General features: G+C 56.8%; 1 protein-coding gene across 1 annotated transcript; it reads right to left on the bottom strand.

Moving 5' to 3' along the window:
* Positions 1 to 3,852: 3,852 nt before the first annotated feature.
* Positions 3,853 to 19,462, bottom strand: LOC135999560 (myosin-6). The gene is made up of 40 exons (XM_065653127.1): positions 19,442 to 19,462; positions 18,913 to 18,948; positions 17,510 to 17,705; positions 16,747 to 16,890; positions 16,214 to 16,370; positions 15,978 to 16,005; positions 15,775 to 15,883; positions 15,606 to 15,698; positions 15,447 to 15,510; positions 15,085 to 15,183; positions 14,819 to 14,922; positions 14,235 to 14,373; positions 13,859 to 14,127; positions 13,378 to 13,548; positions 12,923 to 13,232; positions 12,772 to 12,845; positions 12,561 to 12,648; positions 12,363 to 12,480; positions 12,153 to 12,276; positions 11,734 to 11,870; positions 11,521 to 11,647; positions 11,273 to 11,401; positions 10,942 to 11,184; positions 10,556 to 10,732; positions 10,318 to 10,463; positions 10,145 to 10,235; positions 9,630 to 10,019; positions 9,414 to 9,540; positions 9,173 to 9,291; positions 8,511 to 8,707; positions 7,722 to 7,905; positions 7,481 to 7,646; positions 7,274 to 7,398; positions 6,884 to 7,192; positions 6,601 to 6,804; positions 6,217 to 6,342; positions 5,839 to 6,114; positions 4,866 to 4,961; positions 4,414 to 4,548; positions 3,853 to 4,329 (listed from the first exon to the last, which is right to left on the bottom strand). The coding sequence occupies exons 3-40, from the start codon at positions 17,699 to 17,701 to the stop codon at positions 4,309 to 4,311; spliced, it is 5,808 nt and encodes a 1,935-aa protein (XP_065509199.1). The 5' UTR covers positions 17,702 to 17,705; positions 18,913 to 18,948; positions 19,442 to 19,462; the 3' UTR covers positions 3,853 to 4,308.
* Positions 19,463 to 20,683: the final 1,221 nt, after the last annotated feature.

Genomic DNA, 20,683 nt, shown 5'->3' with positions numbered 1-20,683 from the left:
CGACCAGCTCTTCCATGTTTGTACATGTGAAGTCTCACAGGGCACCTCAACCCACTGACTCCTCAGTGACTTGTGTCAGGAAAACATCATCAGCGAGTTCCAAAAACCTCCTGGCTGGCTTGCACGTTGATTTGTTGCCCCTTCAGTAAATCACAGAATCACAGAAGGTCAGGGATTGGAAGGGACCTCGAAAGATCATCCAGTCCGATCCCCCTGCTGGAGCAGGAACACCCAGATGAGGTTACACAGGAATGTGTCCAGGTGGGTTGGAATGTCTCCAGAGAAGGAGACTCCACAACCCCCCCGGGCAGCCTGTTCCAGTGTTCCGTCACCAAATATTGGGATTGTTTACATCTGCCATGAAGACAAGGGCCTGCAAACATGAGGCTTCTTTCATTTGTCTGAAGAAGGCCTTATCTTCGTCCTCGTCCTGATCAGTGGGTCCATAGCAGACATCCACCCACCACAGCACTGCCCATGTTGTTCTGCCCTCTTGTGCGGACTCATCGTCTGTCCCCAGGTAGAGCTCCATGCATTCCTGCTGCTCTCTCACTGTCACAAGAGGGTAATTTAGGGTTCTGCTTGCTGCAGAACAGTGTTTAGATTTCTCAAGGAGAAGTGCGACTTAAAAGAGTTCGGTGGCGGGTTCACTCTATTATTTACTGCATGGGGGAGACACGCCAAGCTGAATGCTGCTTCCCGTCTCTCAAGGTGCCTGTATCCGTTGCGGTGCAAGCTTTCAGGATCCTCCTCTCCCTGATAACCATTTCCTCTGGAATCTATATTTTAGAGCTCCGAAGGAAAACTTTCAGGCAAGGCCTGATAACCGTATGCAGAAGAGACTTTCAGGAAACAAAATTCTCAGAAAATGAAAAAAAAATTAATGGAGTAGAATAGCAGGAGGGCTGGCTCAAGCTGGGTACCTGTGCAGAGGTCCAACCTGACCATAGAAAACCAGAGACTTTTATATCTCTACAGACCATTCGTACCATGATTCGGTCCAATAGCAACATTTCACTTTGGGGTCTTCTTGCTTCTCCTTAGACCCTTTTCACTGATTTCATATGTGCCTTTGTTTTGTTCAGTTGTAGACATTGTTTGTGGTCCATAGTCTTGCAGGTGGTCTTTTGTCTGAATAAATCCTTTTCTTCTCAACAAAGTGCAAAACAGGCTTTATCTTGCAAGTGTTTGGTGTAGTTTGCAGTTGCTTTTGGTAAATATGAGCAGACCTTCACAGCTTAAGATTTCAGCAAATCCAGCTTACCAAGTAACATGAAGCAGAGAGTATATTAAAAATCATACGACCTTATGCATCTAGATGATTCATTTACTTCAGCTGAATGATTGACAGGAAACTTAAACTGGGTTCATCCACTGACCTGTGAGTAGTAAAACCATTGCCATATAGCCCATTTATTTAGCAGGAAGAGCTCAAAGTGGACTCATCCAGGCTGTCATATTTATAGAATGAAGTAGTTGATTCATAGTCAAATTGCATACAGTAGGAAAAGTCTGCACAAGACTCCCTGTGCCCACAAGCCACCGGCATTCAGTTACTGTTCTGCTTCCCTGTGGATCCCCTGGAAGGAGTTCTTGGCCTGACTGCGGCTCAGGCGCTTCTCTTCTCTGGAGCCTGGACCAAACTGCTCTAGTCTAGCTGGGGAGGGTTCGAGTGCATCCGCCACACTCACATGAAGGGAAACTTCCCCTCTGAGTCCAGACCTCTGGCATTATGAGTACCAGACCCTCCAGACCCCACAGTTTGTCCAGGAGGGAGTATTTGTAGTGCCTTGATACTCCTCATGCTATTACCTTGGGAGAGACACTCTCATCAGGATGAACCATCTGCATAAAAACATTGACAGCTGAACAAACGGAGCTTCAGTCCAGGGAGAGTCCAGACCTTGAGAAACTTTGGGATTCACCCATCAGAAAGTTTTACAAGGAGAAGTGGCCAGTTCTGTACCGAGGCAGGAGAATAACCCCATCCATCAGGACAGGCCAGGACCTGACATGCTGGGGAGTGACCCTGAGGAGAAGGGCCTCGGCCTCCTGAACTGCCCAGAGCTTGGCAGAGCCCAGAGCTGGGGTGTCTGTGGGCTCCTGAGAGGGACACGGCTGGGGCTGGGCTGGGGCTGGGCGCTGGGGCAGCAAAAGAAGGAGGCCTGGTGGGAATGGACACTGAGTGTGGCCATGGGCCTTGTGCTGGGGGACGTTTCCCTGCCCCCAAAACACCATTTTGTGCAGTGTCTGATGAGGGGGAGCGTGGGGCTCGTGTTGGGCAGTGGGGCTGCATTGGCCCAGGGACCGGTCACAGGTGACAGCCACAATGTAGAAACTCTGGGCAATGCCTATGAGGCGTGATATCTCATCCTGGAGTACACATCCAAAGGGGTTCACATGAAGGTTGGTCTTCCAAAAGACACCCTTTGTGTCCTCAGGTGGCATGGACACGGTTCATGTGCCTCTCTAGAGACTGGCAGAGGCTGAATGTCCTTCTCAGGACAGACTCCTTCCAAGGAAGCCACAGACAGGATGGAAGCTGACCTGGTTCCTGCTGGCACTTCATTCAGCATCCATCTAAACATATTTGGTGCATTTCTGTGACTACTTCTTCCACACAGAAGATCATAAAAAGATCACCACTTCATAACAGATGGTCAAAAAGGCTGTGTTCTGGCCAAGAAAACTCACCATCAGCACTGCAGACAGCAAGGTAGATTACAAAAGCACCTGGAATATGCAAAACCCTCAAGGTCTCTTCTGAAGAGTGAGTTGCCCTGAGCAGCAGTAACTGGCTGTGTGTAGGTCTGGGGGAGAGGATCGTGGGATGTCAGTGAAAAGCAAAGGGGTGTTTGATGGCTTTAGTGAATCCTTAAAACCATGCCAGTTCCTCCTCCTGGCATTCACAGACACACGGGAGCTGCAGCTCTTGCACTTCTGGCTCTTCCTGGGCATCTACCTGGCTGCCCTCCTGGGCAACGGCCTCATCATCACCACCATAGCCTGTGACCAGCACCTCCACACCCTCATGTACTTCTTCCTCCTCAACCTCTCCCTTCTCAACTTGGGCTCCATCTCCATCACTGTCCCCAAATCCATGGCCAATTCCCTCTGGAATACCAGGGCCATCTCCTTTTTGGGATGTGCTGCACAAGTCTTTATGTTTGCCATTTTTGTTACAGCAAAATTTGATCTTCCTGACTGATGACCACTATGTTGCCACCTGCAAACCCCTGCACTATGGGACCTTCCTGGGCAGCAGAGCTTGTGTCCACATGGCAGCAGCTGCCTGGGCCACTGGGTTTCTCAATTTTCTGCTGCACACGGCCAATACATTTTCACTGCCACTGTGCAAGGGCAATGCTGTGGGTCAGTTCTTCTGTGAAATCCCCCAGGTCCTCAAGCTTTCCTGCTCAGACACCCGCTTCAGGGAAATTTGGCTTCTTGTAGTTAGTGTCTATTTAACTTTTATGTGTTTTGTGTTCATTGTGCTGTCCTATGTGCAGATCTTCAGGGCTGTGCTGAGGATCCCCTCTGAGCAGGGACAGCACAAAGCCTTTTCCACGTGTCTCCCTCACCTGGCTGTGGCCTCCCTGTTCATCTCTTTTTGTTCCTGCCTGAAGCCCCCTCCATCTCATCCCTTCCCCTTGGTCCGGTGGTGTCTGTTCTGTACCCAGTGTTGTCTCCAGCACGGAACCCCCTCATCCACAGCATGAGGAACCAGGAAATTAAGGATTCCTTGTGTAAACTGTTTGAATAGGTGCTTTTTCAGATTTAAAAGGTGCCTATTATCCCACTAGGGCTCCCACTGTAACTGAGAAAAAGCCAGGACTAACTTTTATTCATATATGTCTTTATTTTTCCTTAGTGCCTTTTTGTTTGGTTGGTTTATATCTGTGATATTAGAATTCTTTGGGTCCTACCTGGTTTTTCTTCTCCCAACGATCTCATGTGGATCCAGGCTCCCATTTTAGATAAACTCAATAAAGAAATGAGGAGAAAGTCGTCTCCTCAGGAATCCCAGGTCTGGGCTCTGCTGCCTCACTCACTGCCCTTTGGCACCTGGGACTCCACTATCTCCTGGTCATGATGGCCATGACTGTCACTGACTGTCCATCCACTGGTGCTTCTCTGTGGTCATGGGGTTTTTTGGGGAGTGGGTGAGAAGACATTGTGTCCCTCCACCACTCCCAAATGCCTGGGTCCCTCCGGTCCTCATTAATTACACAATTAACTACTCCTACATTGCTAAGCCCCCATCTTGGATGAGGGAGGGTGGTGGTGGGGTCACTCATGGTGGTGGGGTCATTCCTCATCATGAAGCTTCTGGAGTGGGAGAAAAGAGAAGGAAGGTGAGGGGGTCATTGTGGGGCAGCTATGGGGCAGCCATGGGTTGGGGGAAGGTCCCACCTTGGCCCCGATGTCGCGGCTCTTGGCCCGCAGCTTGTTGACCTGGGACTCAGCCATGTCAGCACGTTCCTCCGCCTCGTCCAGCTCATGCTGAGCTTTGCGGAACTTGGCCAGGTTGGTGTTGGCCTGTTCCTCCTGGGGTTGGGGTTTGATGGGTGTCAGTGGAGCTGCCACCCATCCAGCTGTCCCACCATCCTCCCACCTTCCATCCATCCAACCATCTACTCAACCCTCCAACCAACCTTCTATCTACTCAGCCAGCCAGCCAACATTCATCCATTCAACCACCTACTCAACCATCCATCCCACCTTCCATTCATCCAACCATCTACTCAAACAACTATCCATCTGTCCTTCTTATTGGTCCATCTAACCAACCTCCCGTCCTTCTGTCCCATCATCCATGTGTATGTCCTTTTCCTTCCTCCAACCCCCCAGCTCTGGGCACCCACCGCCTCCTCTGCCTGACGCTTGTAGGCCTTGACTTTCATCTGCAGCTTGTCCACCAGGTCCTGCAGCCGCAGCAGGTTCTTCTTGTCCTCCTCCGTCTGTGGGCAGGAGAGACAGGGCTGAAGATTGACCACAAAGCACCACCTCTCCCAGGCTTGATGCACTCGTCATGCCTCAGTTTCCCTGCCTGGACACCTCCTGGGCAGAGGCTGAGCTGTGGTCTAGCTTCTCCATGACTCTGTGGCCACTGGATCAATCGTGTTTTAGGTCACCCTACAGCAATGGGTGAGGTCTATGTTTCTTGTGTCCTGTTCCTGTACGGGTATGGAGGCAACATATAGCAGGAAGATGTGCCAGGGGATGTTTAGGTCAGTGTTCTGGGTCAGCCATGTTCCTGTGGCCCCCAGGTCAACTTTCTGGGTCACCCATGTCTCCTTGGCCGTGAGGTCAACCTTTCTGGGGGCAACAGTCCCTATGGCCACATGGCCAACATTCTGGGTCACCCATGTTCCTATGGCCCCCAGGTCAATGTTTTGGGTCACCCATGTCCCTACGGCCACCAGGTCAACCTTCTGGGTCACCCACATCCTTACAGCCACCAGGTCAATGTTCTGAGTCAACCATGTCCCTTTGGCCACCAGATCAAACATCTGGGTCCCCTGTGTCCCTCCAACCACAGGTCGATACTCCAGGTCAACCATGTCCCTGTGGCCGCCAGGTCAACCATGTTCTATCTACATGGACACAGGGGAAGCAGGTGATGTTCTAGGTCATGCTTGCCTCTGTGGCCACCAGGTCAACCTTCTGGGTCACCTATGTCCCTACAGTCACCAGGTCAACCATATCCTAACTACATGGATACAGGGCAGTGGGTGACATTCTAGGTTGTCCCTGTCCCCCTGGCTACCAGCTCTGCTGTGTTTTAGGTCACGCAATGGGCCTGGATGAAGGAGGGGTGGGCTGCAGTGGCTCCACCTGGTAGCTGAGCTCCTTGACACGCCGCTCAGACTTGCGGAGGCCCTTGACACTCTCAGCGTTGCGCTTCTGCTCAGCCTCCAGTTCGTTCTCCAGCTCCCTCACGCGGGTCTCCAGCTTCTGCAGCTGCTTCTTGCCTCCCTTGAGGGCCAACTGCTCAGCCTCATCAAGCCGGAGCTGCAGGTCTTTGATGGTCTGCTCCATGTTCTTCTTCATCCGCTCCAGGTGGGCGCTGGTGTCCTGTTCCTTCTTCAGCTCCTCTGCCATCATGGCTGCCTGCCCCAGGGGAGAAGCAACCAGAGAAGAAGGTCCAAGGTATGTTCTCCATCGCACTATGGTGGGAGGTGTCCTACATGTTGGTTCCACCACAGCACTCACATCAGTGATGGCTTTCTTGGCCTTCTCCTCAGCGTTCCTGCACTCCTGGATGGCCTCTTCCACCTCTGTCTGCAACTGGGAGATGTCCGACTCCATCTTCTTCTTTTGGTTGATGAGACTGGTGTTCTGGAAGAGAAGACCACATATATCACAGGGGTCCATCTGGAGACAGGAGCTGCGTTGTGGGGGGACTCAGTGGCTGAGTTGTCACTGGGTGGTGGCAGCTCTTGGAGGGGGATTTGGGCCAGGAGGTATCTCAGGGGCTTGGCAGAGCAGAGATGGGACTGGGACATGGGGTTTCTGAAGGACGCTCGTGGTCATGCCATTCTCCAGCGGGTCATTCTAGGTAATACAAGGGAGAATTCTTCACCGGGGCATCCTCACCTGGGAGTGAAGAAGCTGGACCCTCTCACTGGCCTCAATCAGCTCCTGCTCAGCCAACTTGCGGGCCCTCTCGGTCTGTTCGACCACTGCCCGCAGCTCCTCCAGCTCCGACTGTAGGAGGTTGTTCCTCCTCTCCACAATGGCGATGTTCTCTTTCAGGTCCTCATTGGCCCGTACCACGTCATCCAGCTGCAGTTGGGTGTCCTGGTGGGACAACCAGGATGGACCTCAGCCAGCAGGTCCATGGGGCTGGGAGGACCTCATAGAGGTGAGTCCGTCTCACCTTGAGGTGAGTCTGGGCTCCCTTCAGGTGGGACTGGGCCTCAGCCGCCATGCGGTTGGCATGGCCAAGCTGGATCTCCATCTCATTGAGGTCACCCTCCATCTTCTTCTTCAGCCTCAGGGCCTCGTTACGGCTCCGGGTCTCGGCGTCCAGCGAGGTCTGCAGCGAGTCCACCACCCGCAGGTGGTTGCGCTTGGCCTGCTCCATCTCCTCATCCTTCTCAGCCAGCTTGCGCTCATAGTCTGCCTTGACCTGGTTGAACTCCAGCTGGGCCCTCAAGATCTTCCCCTCCTCGTGCTCCAGAGAGGCCTGGGATGGGGACAGAGGGGACACTGAGGACTGCAGAGACCAGGAGAATGTGGGGGTGCATGGGGACGTGGCTTGGCTCACCTCAGCCTCCTCCAGAGCAGCTTGGAGCTCCAGCTTCTCAGCATCCAGCTGCTTCCGGACCTTCTCCAGCTCATGGATGGTCTTGTGGCTGGCACCCAGCTGCTCTGTGAGGTCCGAAATCTCCTCTGCCCAGGTGAGATCCCATCAGACCATGTGGAAGGTGGTGGAGAACAAGGAAGTGGGCAGAGGGGAAGCCCATGGTCTCACCTTGGAGGTTCTTGTTCTCCCTCTTAAAGGTCTCCAGGTGCTCAAGCGACTCCTCATAGGCGTTCTTCAGCTTGAAGAGTTCGGTGCTGAGGGACCTGGCCTCCTTCTGCGACGCCTCCAGCTCCGTCTGTGACTCCTCGAACTTCTGCTTCCACTCCGCCACAATCTGGGGCCAAGCAAGTGGTCACCCTGTTATCATGCATCCACATCTCCTGCCCATCCCACCACTGTGTGCTCTCACCTTGTCAAAGTTCCTCTGTTTCTTGTCCAAGGCAGCAGCAGCTGCATTCGATCGCTCCACATCTGCCATCAGGTCCTCAATCTCGTTCTGCAGTCGGTGCTTGGTCTTCTCCATGGAGGAGCACTTGGCATTGACAGCCTCCACCACCTCCTCTGCCTCCTGCAGCCGCTGGGCCAGCTTCTTCCTGCCCCAGGGGACAACCAAGACACCTGGTTGTGGTGACCCATGGACCAAGTGGGCCAACCAGACCTTCTTCCACCCTGAGGTGGGTCAAGACTCTGCTCTGTTTCTCCTCTACCATCTCCATGTCCCTCAGCCTTCTCCAGATCCTTCTACAGCTGAGGCATCTCCACTATCCCCTTCCCCAAAGCAGCTGCCCCAGCACATGGGATTGCCCACGGGGTGGAGGGGTCTCCTCATAGGTCCACACTTAATGGTTCAAGGGGTTCTCCAATCCCAAACCCCATCGACGTTGCCCTTGGGCAGGACATGGACCTTCTCCTGCAAGTGCCCTCCAGGATGGCCTGAACACTTGGATGATCTCATGGTGTTCCCACCTTAGGGACATGTTTGTCCATTCCCGCCATGACTTATGAGGGTCATGGATGGTCTAGGTTACTCAACACAGGTTCTAGGTCCCCAGGTTGGGCTCTAGATCTACCAAGCATGAAGAAACCCACCATTCTGGGTGGTGGTTGCTTGAGGGAAGAGGGGAGGTAGAGACTGGCAAGACCGAGCAGGTTCCACCACCCATGGGAGAACCTCAGCATCCATGAGGAGATGACTCACTTGGCCTCCTCCAGCTCCTCGGTGCGCTGGATGGCGTCTGTCTCGTACTTGGTCCTCCACTGCGCCACCTCAGAGTTGGCCTTGGAAAGTGACCGCTGGAGCTCAGCCTTGGCCTCTGTCTCCTCCTCATACTGCTCCCGCAGCAGGTCGCAGTCATGCCGGGCCGACTGGAGGGCATGGGCCAGTGCATTCTTGGCCTGGAAGGGGCAAGGAAAAGGTGGGACCATTTGGTCCATATCACCTTGAGCTATCTTGAGGTCTTCCAACTCAGTATGTGGTGACGTTTCTCAGCCCAATTTTCTCTAGACCATCCCAACCCAACCTCAACACCTCTAGACCCATCCAACCATCTTTAGGCTGACCCAGTCTGACTTCATCTGGTCCAGCCCCACTCAGCCACCTATAGACCAGCCCAACCACTTCCCTATCAACCTGCTCAGCCCAATCCATCCATTGTCAGACCAACACAGCCCAACTCAAGCACCTTTAGATGGAACCACCCTTACGTGGAACCACGTTTAGATGGAACCACCCAATCTAACCAGTCTGAAATTGACACCTTTTTGGTGCTACCAACATAAGGGCGAAGGAGACCTTGTATTGTGGCCCTCCTGGAGAACCCCAGGCCACAGTGGTCTTCTTAGCTACCCCATGAACCTCACCTTCATCTCCTCCTCCAGCTGCCTTTTCAGGTCCTCCATCTGCTGGGTGTACGACTGCTTGCCCCTGGTGAGCTGGGAGATGAGGGCCTCCTTCTCCTCCAGCTGACGAGACAGCTCTCCTGCAGAGGTAGGGAAGGTCTTGAGGGGTGGGACAGGTGGCGGAGAGGTGGGGTGGGGGCTGGAGGTGTGGGGTGGGGGTGAAGATGGGGGGGTAAGGAGTGCTTTGGGTGAGGGCTCCCACCGTTCTCAGTCTGGAGTTTGGCCCGTTGGGTGCTGGTGTCATTGAGGACTCGTTGGGTCTCTTCCAGCTTAGCCCGATGCTCGGCCATCTGGTCCTCCATGGTGCGGGAGACCTTCTCCATGCCCACCTTGGAGCCACAAAGGATGGAGGGGAGGGATGACACAAGAGGCTGGTTGCCACGGTGGAGATGAGATGTCTACCTTGGCCTCTCCCTACCTTGGCCTTGATCAACTGCTCCATGTTGGAGCTTAGGTCATCCAGCTCCAGCTTGAGCTCGCTCTTCTCCTTCTCCAGCTTCTGCTTGACGCGCTGCAGGTTGTCGAGCTGCTCACTGAGCTCGGCTACGCTGTCCGCGTGTTTCTTGCGCAGCGCAGCAGCCGTGGCCTCATGCTGCAGCGTGGCCTCCTCCAGGTCCCGCCGCATCTTCTGGAACTCTGCCTCTCGCTTCTTGTTGAGCTCGATCTGCACCGAGGTGGCTCCGCCCGCCTCCTCCAGCCGCTCACTGATCTCCTCCAGCTCCCGCGACAGCTCCGAGCGCAGCTTCTCCACCTTGGCCCTGCCCGTCCGCTCCGCCTCCAGCTCCTCCTCCAGCTCCTCAATCCGCGCCTGCGGGCCAGGGACAGGGATGTCATCATCCGGGCTTGGCTCCGCCCAGCTCACCTGTTCAGCTTAACCCAACCAGCTGGAGACTCTCCAGCCCAGCCCAACCAGGTGCAGACCCGATCCCTCACCTGAAGCTCTTTCAGCTTCTTCTGGAGCTGCAGGGCCAGTGCCTGCTCATCCTCGATCTTGCTGTTCTGCAGGTGGATCTCGAAGTCTTTCCTACAGAGGAAGGTGGAGAGCACTGAGGTCCCTGCCTGCACTCCTTGACTGGCTTGGAATGGGGCAGGAGGCCCAGCCTCACTTCTTGAGCTTCTCCTCCAGCTGCTGCTTGTCATTCTCCAAATCCATGATGTTCTCCTGGGTCAGCTTCAAGTCACCTTCCAGTTTCCTCTTGGCCCGTTCCAGGTCCATCCGGATCTTCTTCTCCTGTTCTAGGGAGCCTTCGAGCTGTGTGGAAACACAGAAATGAGGAGAAACCTCAGGTTTTCATCATCTCTGCCCCATGAAGTTCCTCAGTATTGGGACTGTCTCACACTCACATCATCCACTTGCTGTTCCAGTTTGACTTTGGCTTTCGTCAAGGTGTTAACCTTGTCTTCCTCTGCCTGCAGGTCATCCAGTGCTTGCTGATGAGCTTCTTGCAGGGCCTTCTTCTCCTTCGTCAGCTTGGCGATGGTCTCGTCCAGCCCAGCCATCTCCTCTGTGAGGTTCTTGACCTGCAGGACGAGAAACATCAGGCCTCCAGCTCAGTTCCAGAGGTAGAGCAGAGCTGGAGGAGATTCTTGTTGGCCATGGCCAGTGAGGGCACTTCAATGCAGAACTCAAAAGGCCTTGGGTCTTCTTGATGTAGCCCAAACCAACTGGCTTGGGCTCAACCAGCCTTTGGTCTCCTCAGCTTGAGTAGGAGGCCTCTCCCCACCCTCACCTTGTTCTCAGTGGCGTGCTTTTCCTTCTCCACCTTGGCCAGAGTGAGCTCCAAGTCATCAATGTCCTTCTTGAGCTCTGAGCACTCATCCTCCAGCTTCCTCTTCTTGGCTGTCAGCTCAGCGTTCATCTCCTCCTCATCCTCCAGCCGCTCTGTCAGCTCCTTCACCTTGGCCTCCAGCTGGATCTTGTTTTTGATCAGCTGGTCGCAGCGCTCCTCAGCATCGTTGAGGTTGTCCTGCTCCTGTGTCAGGATGGTGGGTGAAGTAGGGTCCCCCCGGGGAGGGTGGTTGTCACCTCCTTTACATGGTTTTGGAGGAGATCTCACTCACGGCCTGCACTTGGAGCTGAAGGTCATTCTTCTCCTGCAGCATGGAGACCATCTTCTCCTCCAGCTCCTTCCGTCGGGACTCTGACTTCTCCAGGGCCTCCTTCAGCCGCCCAAACTCCTCCTTCATGGTCTGCACCAGTGTCCAAGGAGGCCAATAACAATGTCCAATCCCCCCATCCATCAACCCCACCTAACGTGTGTCATTGGTTGTCCCAACCCATCCGCCCCTCATCCTGTCCTCTTCATTACCTGCATCTCCTTCTCTGTCTCAGCACTCTTCAACAAGGGCTTGATCTTGAAGTAGAGCTTCATCCAAGGCCAGTTCTTCACCCCCATGAAGGCTCTGATGTTCCACTGGATCACCAGGAGTGCGTCCCTGTGATGGGGACACAGATGTTGCCACCCCATGGATCTGGTGGCCCACTGGAGGTTCCACTCCTGAGGGGACACCCCTCCTCTCACCGACGCTCCAGGATCTTCTTGAACTCGATGCGCATGAGCTGCCCTCGGGCCTGAGCCTGGATGCGGGTGATGATGCGGGAGAGACGCTCATCCCGCATCTCCTCCAGCAGCCCCAGCAGCCCAGCCTTGAAGAAGACCTGACGGAGGAAGAGGGTGGGTGAGGAGGAGATGAGCAAGAAGATGGGTTGGCTGGGGAAGGGTTGGGTGGAAGGATCAGTGGACAGATGGGTGGACTGATGGGTTGGCAGGTGGATGGAAGGATGGATGGGGCAGTGGACGGGCAGGCAGACAGGTGTATGGTGGGACCATGAGGTCCACAAGACCTCTTGGATGGTAGGACCGTAGGGTCAACAAGACCTCCTGGATGGTGGGACCATGGAGTCTGTGCATGGTGGGCCCACAAGGAACAGAGACCTCACCTTGGTGTGCCCGAACTTGTACTGGTTGTGGTCGATGTCAAGGGACCCCAGGAGCTTCTCGGCACCTTTGCGGCTGTCAATGAACTGTCCCTCAGGGATGGCCGTGGGGTTCAGGATGCGATACCTGGCGATTGGAGAGGACAGGACACCCCAAAGTCAGCCCTGGTGGGATTATTCACCCCCTCCCCACGTCTTCTCCTCCATCACTACCGCTGGCGAAAGTCCCCGTAGAGGATGCGGTTGGGGAAGCCCTTGCGGCAGATGCGGATCCCCTCCAGCACCCCGTTGCAGCGGAGCTGGTGCATCACCAAGGGGTTGTCCATCACACCTGGGGGGTGAGTTAAAGGGATGGGGTCAGCCCCAAGCCACACCCAGAACCCACTGCTCTGTCCCCCTGGCTCTTCTCACCCGGCTCCTTCCGCTCGTTAGGAACGAGGCAACGGACGAAGTGAGGGTGGGTGGTCTTGAGGTTGGCCATCAGCTTGTTAAGGTTCTCCTGGGGAGGAGAGAGGAGAGGCTGACCAATAGGATGGCAGGGATGGGGCTGGGTGGTCAAACCTCCACGTGGGACGTTGTCCTCCCTTTGCCCCACGGCAGGTCTGCTGGGTAGGTCCCTCACCCGGTGCAGGGCAGAGACAGTCTGGAAGGAGGAACCTTTCTTCTTGGCTCCTTTCCCCTTTCCTCCATCACCGCCTGGGGACAAGAGGGGTGGGGTGAGGCAGGAGACAAGACTCTTGTGGAAAAATGTCTTTGTCCATCCATCCACCCACCAGCATCTGCCCCGGCATAGTTGGAGAAGAGGTTGGCCAACAGCTTGAGGGCTGACTTCTGGTAGAGCCCCACCACCGTCTCATTGAGGGGGTCCTTGTTCTTCTCCAGCCACCCAATGATGTTGTAGTCCACCGTGCCAGCATAGTGGGTGAGGGAGAAGTGGGCCTCCGTCTTCCCCTTGATGTTGCGTGGCTTCCCAAAGTTGGCTGACTTGCCCAGGTGGTTGTCGTAGAGCTTGGCCTTGAAGGTCATGTCTGAGGCCTTGGGGAACATGCACTCCTCTTCCAGGATGGACATGATCCCCATGGGCTGGGGAGGAGAAGACCTTGTTGGCCATGGAGGACACCAAGTACAACCCAACTGGCCACCTTCAAGGTCCCTGGGAAGGACCAACTGCGAGGATCCTCCTCCAGGAGCCCCTGCAGACCCCAGGAGACCTGGCAGGAGGTGGTACCTTCTCGATGAGGTCAATGCAGGCCTGGAGGTCCATGCCAAAGTCAATGAACTCCCACTCGATCCCCTCCTTCTTGTACTCCTCCTGCTCCAGCACGAACATGTGGTGGTTGAAGAACTGCTGCAGCTTCTCATTGGTGAAGTTGATGCAGAGCTGCTCGAAACTGTTGAACTGGGGAGGGAGAGGATGGACAGTGGGGTCAAAGCAATGCCCAATGGGGTCAACTCAGCACCCGGTGGGGTCAACCGAACATCCAATAAGGTCAGCGTTAAGCCCAATGGGATCAATGGGGTCAAGTCAACTCCCAATGGGGTCAACATAATGCCCAATGGGATCAACAGGGTCAACACGATGCCCAAAGAGGCCAACTTTCCACCCAACTTTCCATCCAAGCTTAAGGAGGTTCACTCAATGCCCAGCTGGCTCAACCCAACCCCCAAGAGGACCAATGCAACCACCCAGTGGCCCCCACAGGCCTTACATCAAAGATCTCAAATCCAGCAATGTCCAAGACACCGATGAAGTACTGACGTGGCTGCTTGGTGTCCAGCGAGTTGTTGATCCTCACCACCATCCAATTGAACATCTTCTCGTAGACAGCCTTGGCCAAGGCCCCGATGGAGTAGTAGACCTGCTGGACATTCTGCCCCTTGGTGACGTACTCATTGCCCACCTTCACACGAGGGTGGCACAGCCCCTTGAGGAGATCGGCTGAGTTCAGTCCCATCAAGTAGGCTGACTTGTCGGCATCTGCAGAGCATGGAGAGAAAGGCATGTGGTCAGGTCCCACTTCACCACCTGCTTGGAGGGAGATCAGTGACCCCCCAAACCTGTGTCCCCTCCATCTCTGCACCCACCTTCGGTGCCGTCAGGCTCTGCCTGCTCCTCCCGTTGCTTCTGCTTGAACTTCATGTTGCCAAAATGCATGATGGCACCTGTCAGCTTGTAGACACCGGTCTTCTCCTCGGCAGTGAAGCCCAGGACATCGAAAGCGCTCTGGGGGCCAGGGGGATGGGGGATGGTTAGAGAGGACCTAGCCACCCCGACCGCCGAGCTGAGGGCACAGCCAGCTGCTAGTAACCATGTGTGTCCCCCTGCCCAGGCCGTCCATCCATCCATGGACTCGTCCATCCATGGACTCATCTACCCATGTATTCCTCCATCCATGGTCTCGTCTGTTCATGGATTCATCCATCCATCAGAGCACTGTCCATCTGTCCATCTGAGGACTCTCATCCACCCATGGACTTATCCATCCACCCATCCATGAGCTCATGCATCCATCCATGAGCCCATGCATCCATGGATCCATTCATCCTTCTGAGGACTCATCCACCCATGGACTCATCCACCCATCTATCTTCTATCATCCCCCTTTTCCACCCATGGCTCCTCCTTCTCCTCGGCCATGGGATGTTCCCCTGCCTGCCCCACCACTCACATCGGTTGCCAACAGCTCTTCTGAGTCGTCGATGGAGGCCACAGTCACCTCTCCTTGGGAGACGTAGCTGTAGTCGTAGGGGTTGTTGGTGATGAGAAGCATCTCTGGACCATGGTGGCCAAGGATAGAGACAAAAACTGACCATTTCCAGCAGCCAAACAGCCCCAAATTGTCCCCAAATCACCCCAAGAACTAGGGGACAAGCAGAGAAGGGGAGGAAGGAGAAGACACAACAGCAACCATGGGGTTAACTCTTCCCAACTCACCCAGCAGCTCCGGCTTCTTGTTGGAGAGGATCTGGTAGAAGATGTGGTAGTTCCTCTCAGCCTTGAGCTGGAAGATGACACGTGACTTCTCCAAGAGGTCTGGGGGTGGGGATGGAGACAAGGTGGGTCGAGGGTGGGGTGAGGAGATGGGGGGAGACATAGACAGATGAAGAGAGAGACAGATGGATGAGGAGATGGAGACACCAAGAGATGGAGAAGGGGGGTTGAATGGATGGTGGGATGAGGAGATGGAGGGACGGACATGAGGAAGGACAGACAGACAGATGGACGGATGGACAGACAGGTGGGTGGGTGGATGATGGACAACCAGATGTCATCTGATGGACCCTCAGTCCACTCACAGGTCTCGATGTCGGCCGACGCCAACTTCCCAGTGGCCCCAAAATGGATCCGGATGAATTTCCCCTGGGAGAGCAGCAGCCAGAGGTGGAGGTGGTCACCTGTCCCAGCAGGCCCCGCCCCACAGACCTGGCCCCATAGGCCCCACCCCTTCCACTCACGAATCGGGAGGAGTTGTCATTGCGGACGGTCTTGGCGTTGCCAAAGGCCTCCAAGGCGGGGTTGGCCTGGATGATCTGGTCCTCCAGGGTACCCTGAGAGGGTGGGACAATGGCTGTGGCCACCATTGGAGGAAGGTCACCACTGAGGGGGTGTGGCTTGAGGCCTCACCTTGCTGCTATTGGCCACCTCCTTCTTGCGGTCACCAATGGCAGCGATGCTGGCAAAGTACTGGATGACCCTCTTGGTGTTGACCGTCTTCCCCGCCCCGGATTCTCCGCTGGGGACAACCGGGAGATGTTGGAGAACATCATGGTGGCTTCTCCATCCCACCTCACTGGCGTGGGGCAGGGCCCTGGTGGGCAGGGACTTACGTGATGAGGATGGACTGGTTCTCGCGGTCTGCCAGGAGAAGAGAGGTGGGATGACATTGGGGGAGATGTTTGGGATCTTGGAGCTCACCATCCTCCAGGTGAGGAGGGATGAAGTTGGAGGAGAGTTTGGGAATTTGGATGGCATTCTCCGTCCTCCAGGTGAGGACCAGCTCTAGGTCAGAACCCATTTTTGGGGTGGGATCTTCTAGTTTGGGGTCCCAGCAGGAGGTCCCTACCCGTCAGCATGTTCTGGTAAGCGTTGTCCGAGACAGAGAAGATGTGGGGTGGAGCTTCGCTCCGCTTCTTGCCCCGGTAGGCGGCCACCACCTCAGCATTGTAGACGGGCAGCCACTTGTAGGGGTTGACGGTCACACAAAAGAGCCCTGAGTAGGTCTGGACAAGGGGCAGGTGGGTCAGAACCAGGAGGTCCTACCTCACCAGGAGGGGACATGTTGGGTCTGGGTAGCCCAAGGGGTCCAGGGATGGGACATGTTGGGCCTTGGTGGCCTCACAGGGTCCAGGGATGGGACATCTTGGGTCTGGGTGGCCCAAGGGTTATGGGGAAGGACCACTAGGTTCTAGGTGCCCCAAAATCCATGGAGAATCCACCCAGGTTCTAGGTGTCCCACAGACCCTTCTGGAGGTCCATCCACTTCTAGTGAACCTCAAGAGCTTTAGGGCAGCACCATCAGCTTCCAGCCACCCCACAGGCTGTGGGGCAGACCCCGCCCACCTCCCGGCCACCCCAGGGGCTGGTGGGAAGGCTCACGTAGATCATCCAGGAGGCGTAGCGCTCCTTGAGGTTGTAGAGGACAGCAGGCTCATGCAGGAAGGTCAGCATGGCCATGTCCTCAATCTTGTCGAACTTGGGCGGGTTCTGCTGGTGGATGTCGGCCTCCTTCACCGTCACCGTCTGGGGAGGGACATGAGGGGACTGTTGGGGGTGCCCCAGGGCTGGGGGATGTCCCATGGGTGGTGGGGGGTGGGCTGGGTGTGGGGCTTCCTCTAGAGGTGAGGGATCTCCCATGGTTGGGTTGTGGGGTCCTTCATGGGCTGAGGGTTCTCCGATGGGCTGGGGGATCTCCAATGGGTTTGGGAGGGTGTCCTGATTGGTTACGGGGGTCCTCTATGGGTCTGAGTGCACCCCTGCTGGGTTGGGGGGTCCCGCCATGGGTTTTGGGGTGCACCTGATGATTCCCCCATCACCCCCTTCCACCCCCAAACCTTCATCCTCCCCCTCCCCCCTTAACCCCTCCCCCCTTAACTCCCTTACTGACCCCCCCTTCCTGTTCACCCCTCCCCATTAGCCCCTCCTCTATTAACTCCACCTCCCTACCCCACTAACCCCTCCCCCATTACCGCCTCCCACCCCACCCCATCATTAACCCCTCCCCCTCCCCATTACCCCCCCACATTAACCCCTCCCTATATAACTCCACCCCCCTCCCCATTATCCCCTCCCCCCTCCTCATTAGCTCCTCCCCCATTGACCCCACCTCCATTGACCCCTCCCCCATCGACCCCTCCCCCACCTCCCCCAGCTCGGTCTCCACGGTGACGTCACCGCCGTCCCGGCCCCGGACCGTCCCGCGCACGAACTCCATGCGGGGGTGGGGCACGAAGCACTGGGTGCGGGGGTCGAAGGGCCGAGTCTGGGCTGCCAGGCGCTCGCGCTCCCCGGGGCGCAGGAACGGGGCGGCCGCCCCCAGCGCCGCTTCTGCCATGGGCCTGGACACACAGACATAGAGACCTGTGCTGGGACCTATGGACCTTTAGCCCAGCACTGCCTCTGCCAGCTGGGCACAGACCTGAGACACAGACATATAGACCCTGCACCGGGACCTATATCCTATAGACCCTGCACCAGGACCTATAGACCTATAGAAACTTCACCGGGACCTATAGCCCTGCACTGGGACCTATAGACGTAGAGACCCTGCACTGGGACCTATAGTCCAGCGCCAGGACCTATAGACTTATAGACCCTGCACCAGGACCTATAGCCCAGCGCCGGGACCTACAGACTCTGCACAGGGACCTACAGACCTATAGACCCTGCACTGGGACCTATAGCCTAGAGATCCTGCGCCACGACCTATATACCCTGCACGAGGACCTATAGACCTATAGCCCTGCACCGGGACCTGTAGCCTATAGCCGTGCACTGGGACCTAAAGACCTTGCACCGGGACCTGTAGACCTATAGATCCTGCACCAGGACCTATAGCCCAGCACCGGGACCTATAGCCCAGCACCACCTCTGACATCTGCACTATGGTCTCAGGGGGGGCGCTACAGCCCCTGCACCAGGACCTATAGCACCGGGGGGCTCTATAGCCCCTGTGCCAGGACGTATAGCCCCAGGGGGCTCTATAGCCCCTGTGCCAGGATGTATAGCCCCGGGGGACCCTATAGCCCCTGTGCCAGGACATATAGCCCCGGGGGGGCCCTATAGCTCCTGTGCCAGGACATACAGCCCTGGGGGGCTCTATAGCCCCTGTGCCAGGATGTGTAGCCCCAGGGGGCCCTATAGCCCCTGTGCCAGGACATACAGCCTCTACAATGGGACCTATAGCCCTGGGGGGCCCTAGAGCAGAGCCCCAGACCCATGGGCCCCTATAGCAATGCATAGATCCCCCTATAGCCACACACAACCCCCAGCAGGGACCCCTATCGCCATGCAGGGTGCCCTATAGCTGTGCACAGAGCCCTACAGTGATGTGTAGACCCCCCCCATAGCCACGCGCCACCCCCCCTCAGAGACCCTATAGCTGTGCACAGAGCCCTATAGCCATGCAGGGTGCCCTATAGCCGTGTGCAGACCCCTATAGCGCAGCCTGGACCCCACAGCAACACAGGGACCCTATAGTGAGGTGCGCACCCTATAGCACCCCCCCGCCCCGGCCTCACAGCTGCCCCAAGGCGCTGCCCTCACCTGGAGTCTCTGGGTCTGGAGAGAAGATGGAGGGAGCTGGGGAGGGGGGGCAGACGGGTGAGGGGCTCTGCCCCACAGATCCCTGTGCCCCATAGATCCCCTGTGTGTGCCATAGCTCCCTGTGCCCCACAGACCCCCTGTGCCCCATAGATCCCTGTGCCCCACAGACCCCCTGGGTGCCCCATAGATCCCTGTGCCCCACAGAGCCCCTGTATGCCCCACAGATCCCCTGTGTGCCCCATAACACCCCATCTGCCCCATAGATCCCATCTCTGCCCCAGAACCCCCCTGTGCCCTGTAGCCTCCCTGTGCACCCCATAGATCCCCCATGCCCCATAGCCCCCCCCCATGCCTCCCACATTCCCCCATGCCCCACATCCCCTCTGTGCACCCCCTATCCCCCCGCACTCCCCATAGCTCCCCTGTGCCCCCCATAGATCCCCTGTGCACCACAGCCCCCCTCTGTCCTCCCCGTGCCCCCCATATCCTCCACCCGCCCCACACATCCCCCCTCCCTCATGCTCCCCACCCTCTCTCTCTGCCCCACAGCAGCACCTGTGCCGGCCCCGCAGACCCACGGCATTTATAGGGCGCTGTGGGGCAGGGAGGGGGCGAGGGACATTCCTGGGGGGGGAGGGGCTGATAAGGGAGGGGGAGATGGGCAGGCGCCCCCCCCCCGCCCCTTCCCGAGCCCCACAGCGGGGATCCAGGCCCCACAATACCCACCCCACAGCGTCATCTATGGGGCAGCACTATGGGGCAAAGCAAGAGCTTATCGGACCCCTTTAGGGGTGAGATTTGGGGGGTGTCTATGGGTCCCGGACGCCTGGGTCCCCTGTGGGGAAGGGGGGGGGTGTCTATGGGGCCCGGACGCCTGAGTCCCTGGCCAATGTCCTGTCACTTGTGGGGTGGTGACAGCTGGTGGCTGCCAGGTCTATATCGGGACATGGGGGGCGGGGGATTGTTCTCATGTCCCCCCAGCGCGGCGCCGTGGGGCTGGTTGGGGGGCGGGGGAGGGGGGTCTGGCAGCCGCCCCAGGACATGGTGTCCACTTTGTCATCCGGGAGGTGACAAGTGTCCCCGCGAGGTGACACATTCCTGCGGGGGGGGGAGGCCAGTTGGCCCCCCCCCCCCGCATTGTGCCACATCGATCCCCTCCTCCGCCCCATAGAGCCCATGTCTGCCCCACAAATTCCCTCCTCTCCCGCACTAATTCCCTCCTCTCCCCGATAAGAACCCCATCTGCCCCATAGAGCCCATGTCTGCCCCACAAATTCCCTCCTCTCCCCAATAAAACCCCCATCTGCCCCGTAGATCCCATGTCTGCCCCAGAAATTCCCTCCTCTCCCCCATGAAACCCCCATCTGCCCCGCAGAGCCCATGTCTGCCCCACAGATCCCATGTCTGCCCCATAGATCCCATGTCTGCCCCACAAATTCCCTCCTCTCCCCCATAAAACCCCCGTCTGCCCCACAGATCCCATGTCCGCTCCATAGATCCCATGTCTGCCCCACAAATTCCCTCCTCTCCCCAATAAAACCTCCATCTGCCCCGTAGATCCCGTCTGCCCCATAAGAACCCCATCTGCCCCATAGAGCCCATGTCTGCCCCACAAATTCCCTCCTCTCCCCCATGAAACCCCCATCTGCCCCGCAGAGCCCATGTCTGCCCCGAAGAGCCCATATCTGCCCCACAGATCCCATGTCTGCCCCATAGATCCCGTGTCTGCCCCACGAATTCCCTCCTCTCCCCCATAAAACCCCCATCTGCC

Source organism: Caloenas nicobarica, chromosome 29 (genome assembly GCF_036013445.1).
Source record: "Caloenas nicobarica isolate bCalNic1 chromosome 29, bCalNic1.hap1, whole genome shotgun sequence".
In the NCBI taxonomy this organism is placed as follows: domain Eukaryota; kingdom Metazoa; phylum Chordata; class Aves; order Columbiformes; family Columbidae; genus Caloenas; species Caloenas nicobarica.
Note: the sequence above shows the minus strand (reverse complement) of the source record. Positions and strands in the feature narration are given on the sequence as shown.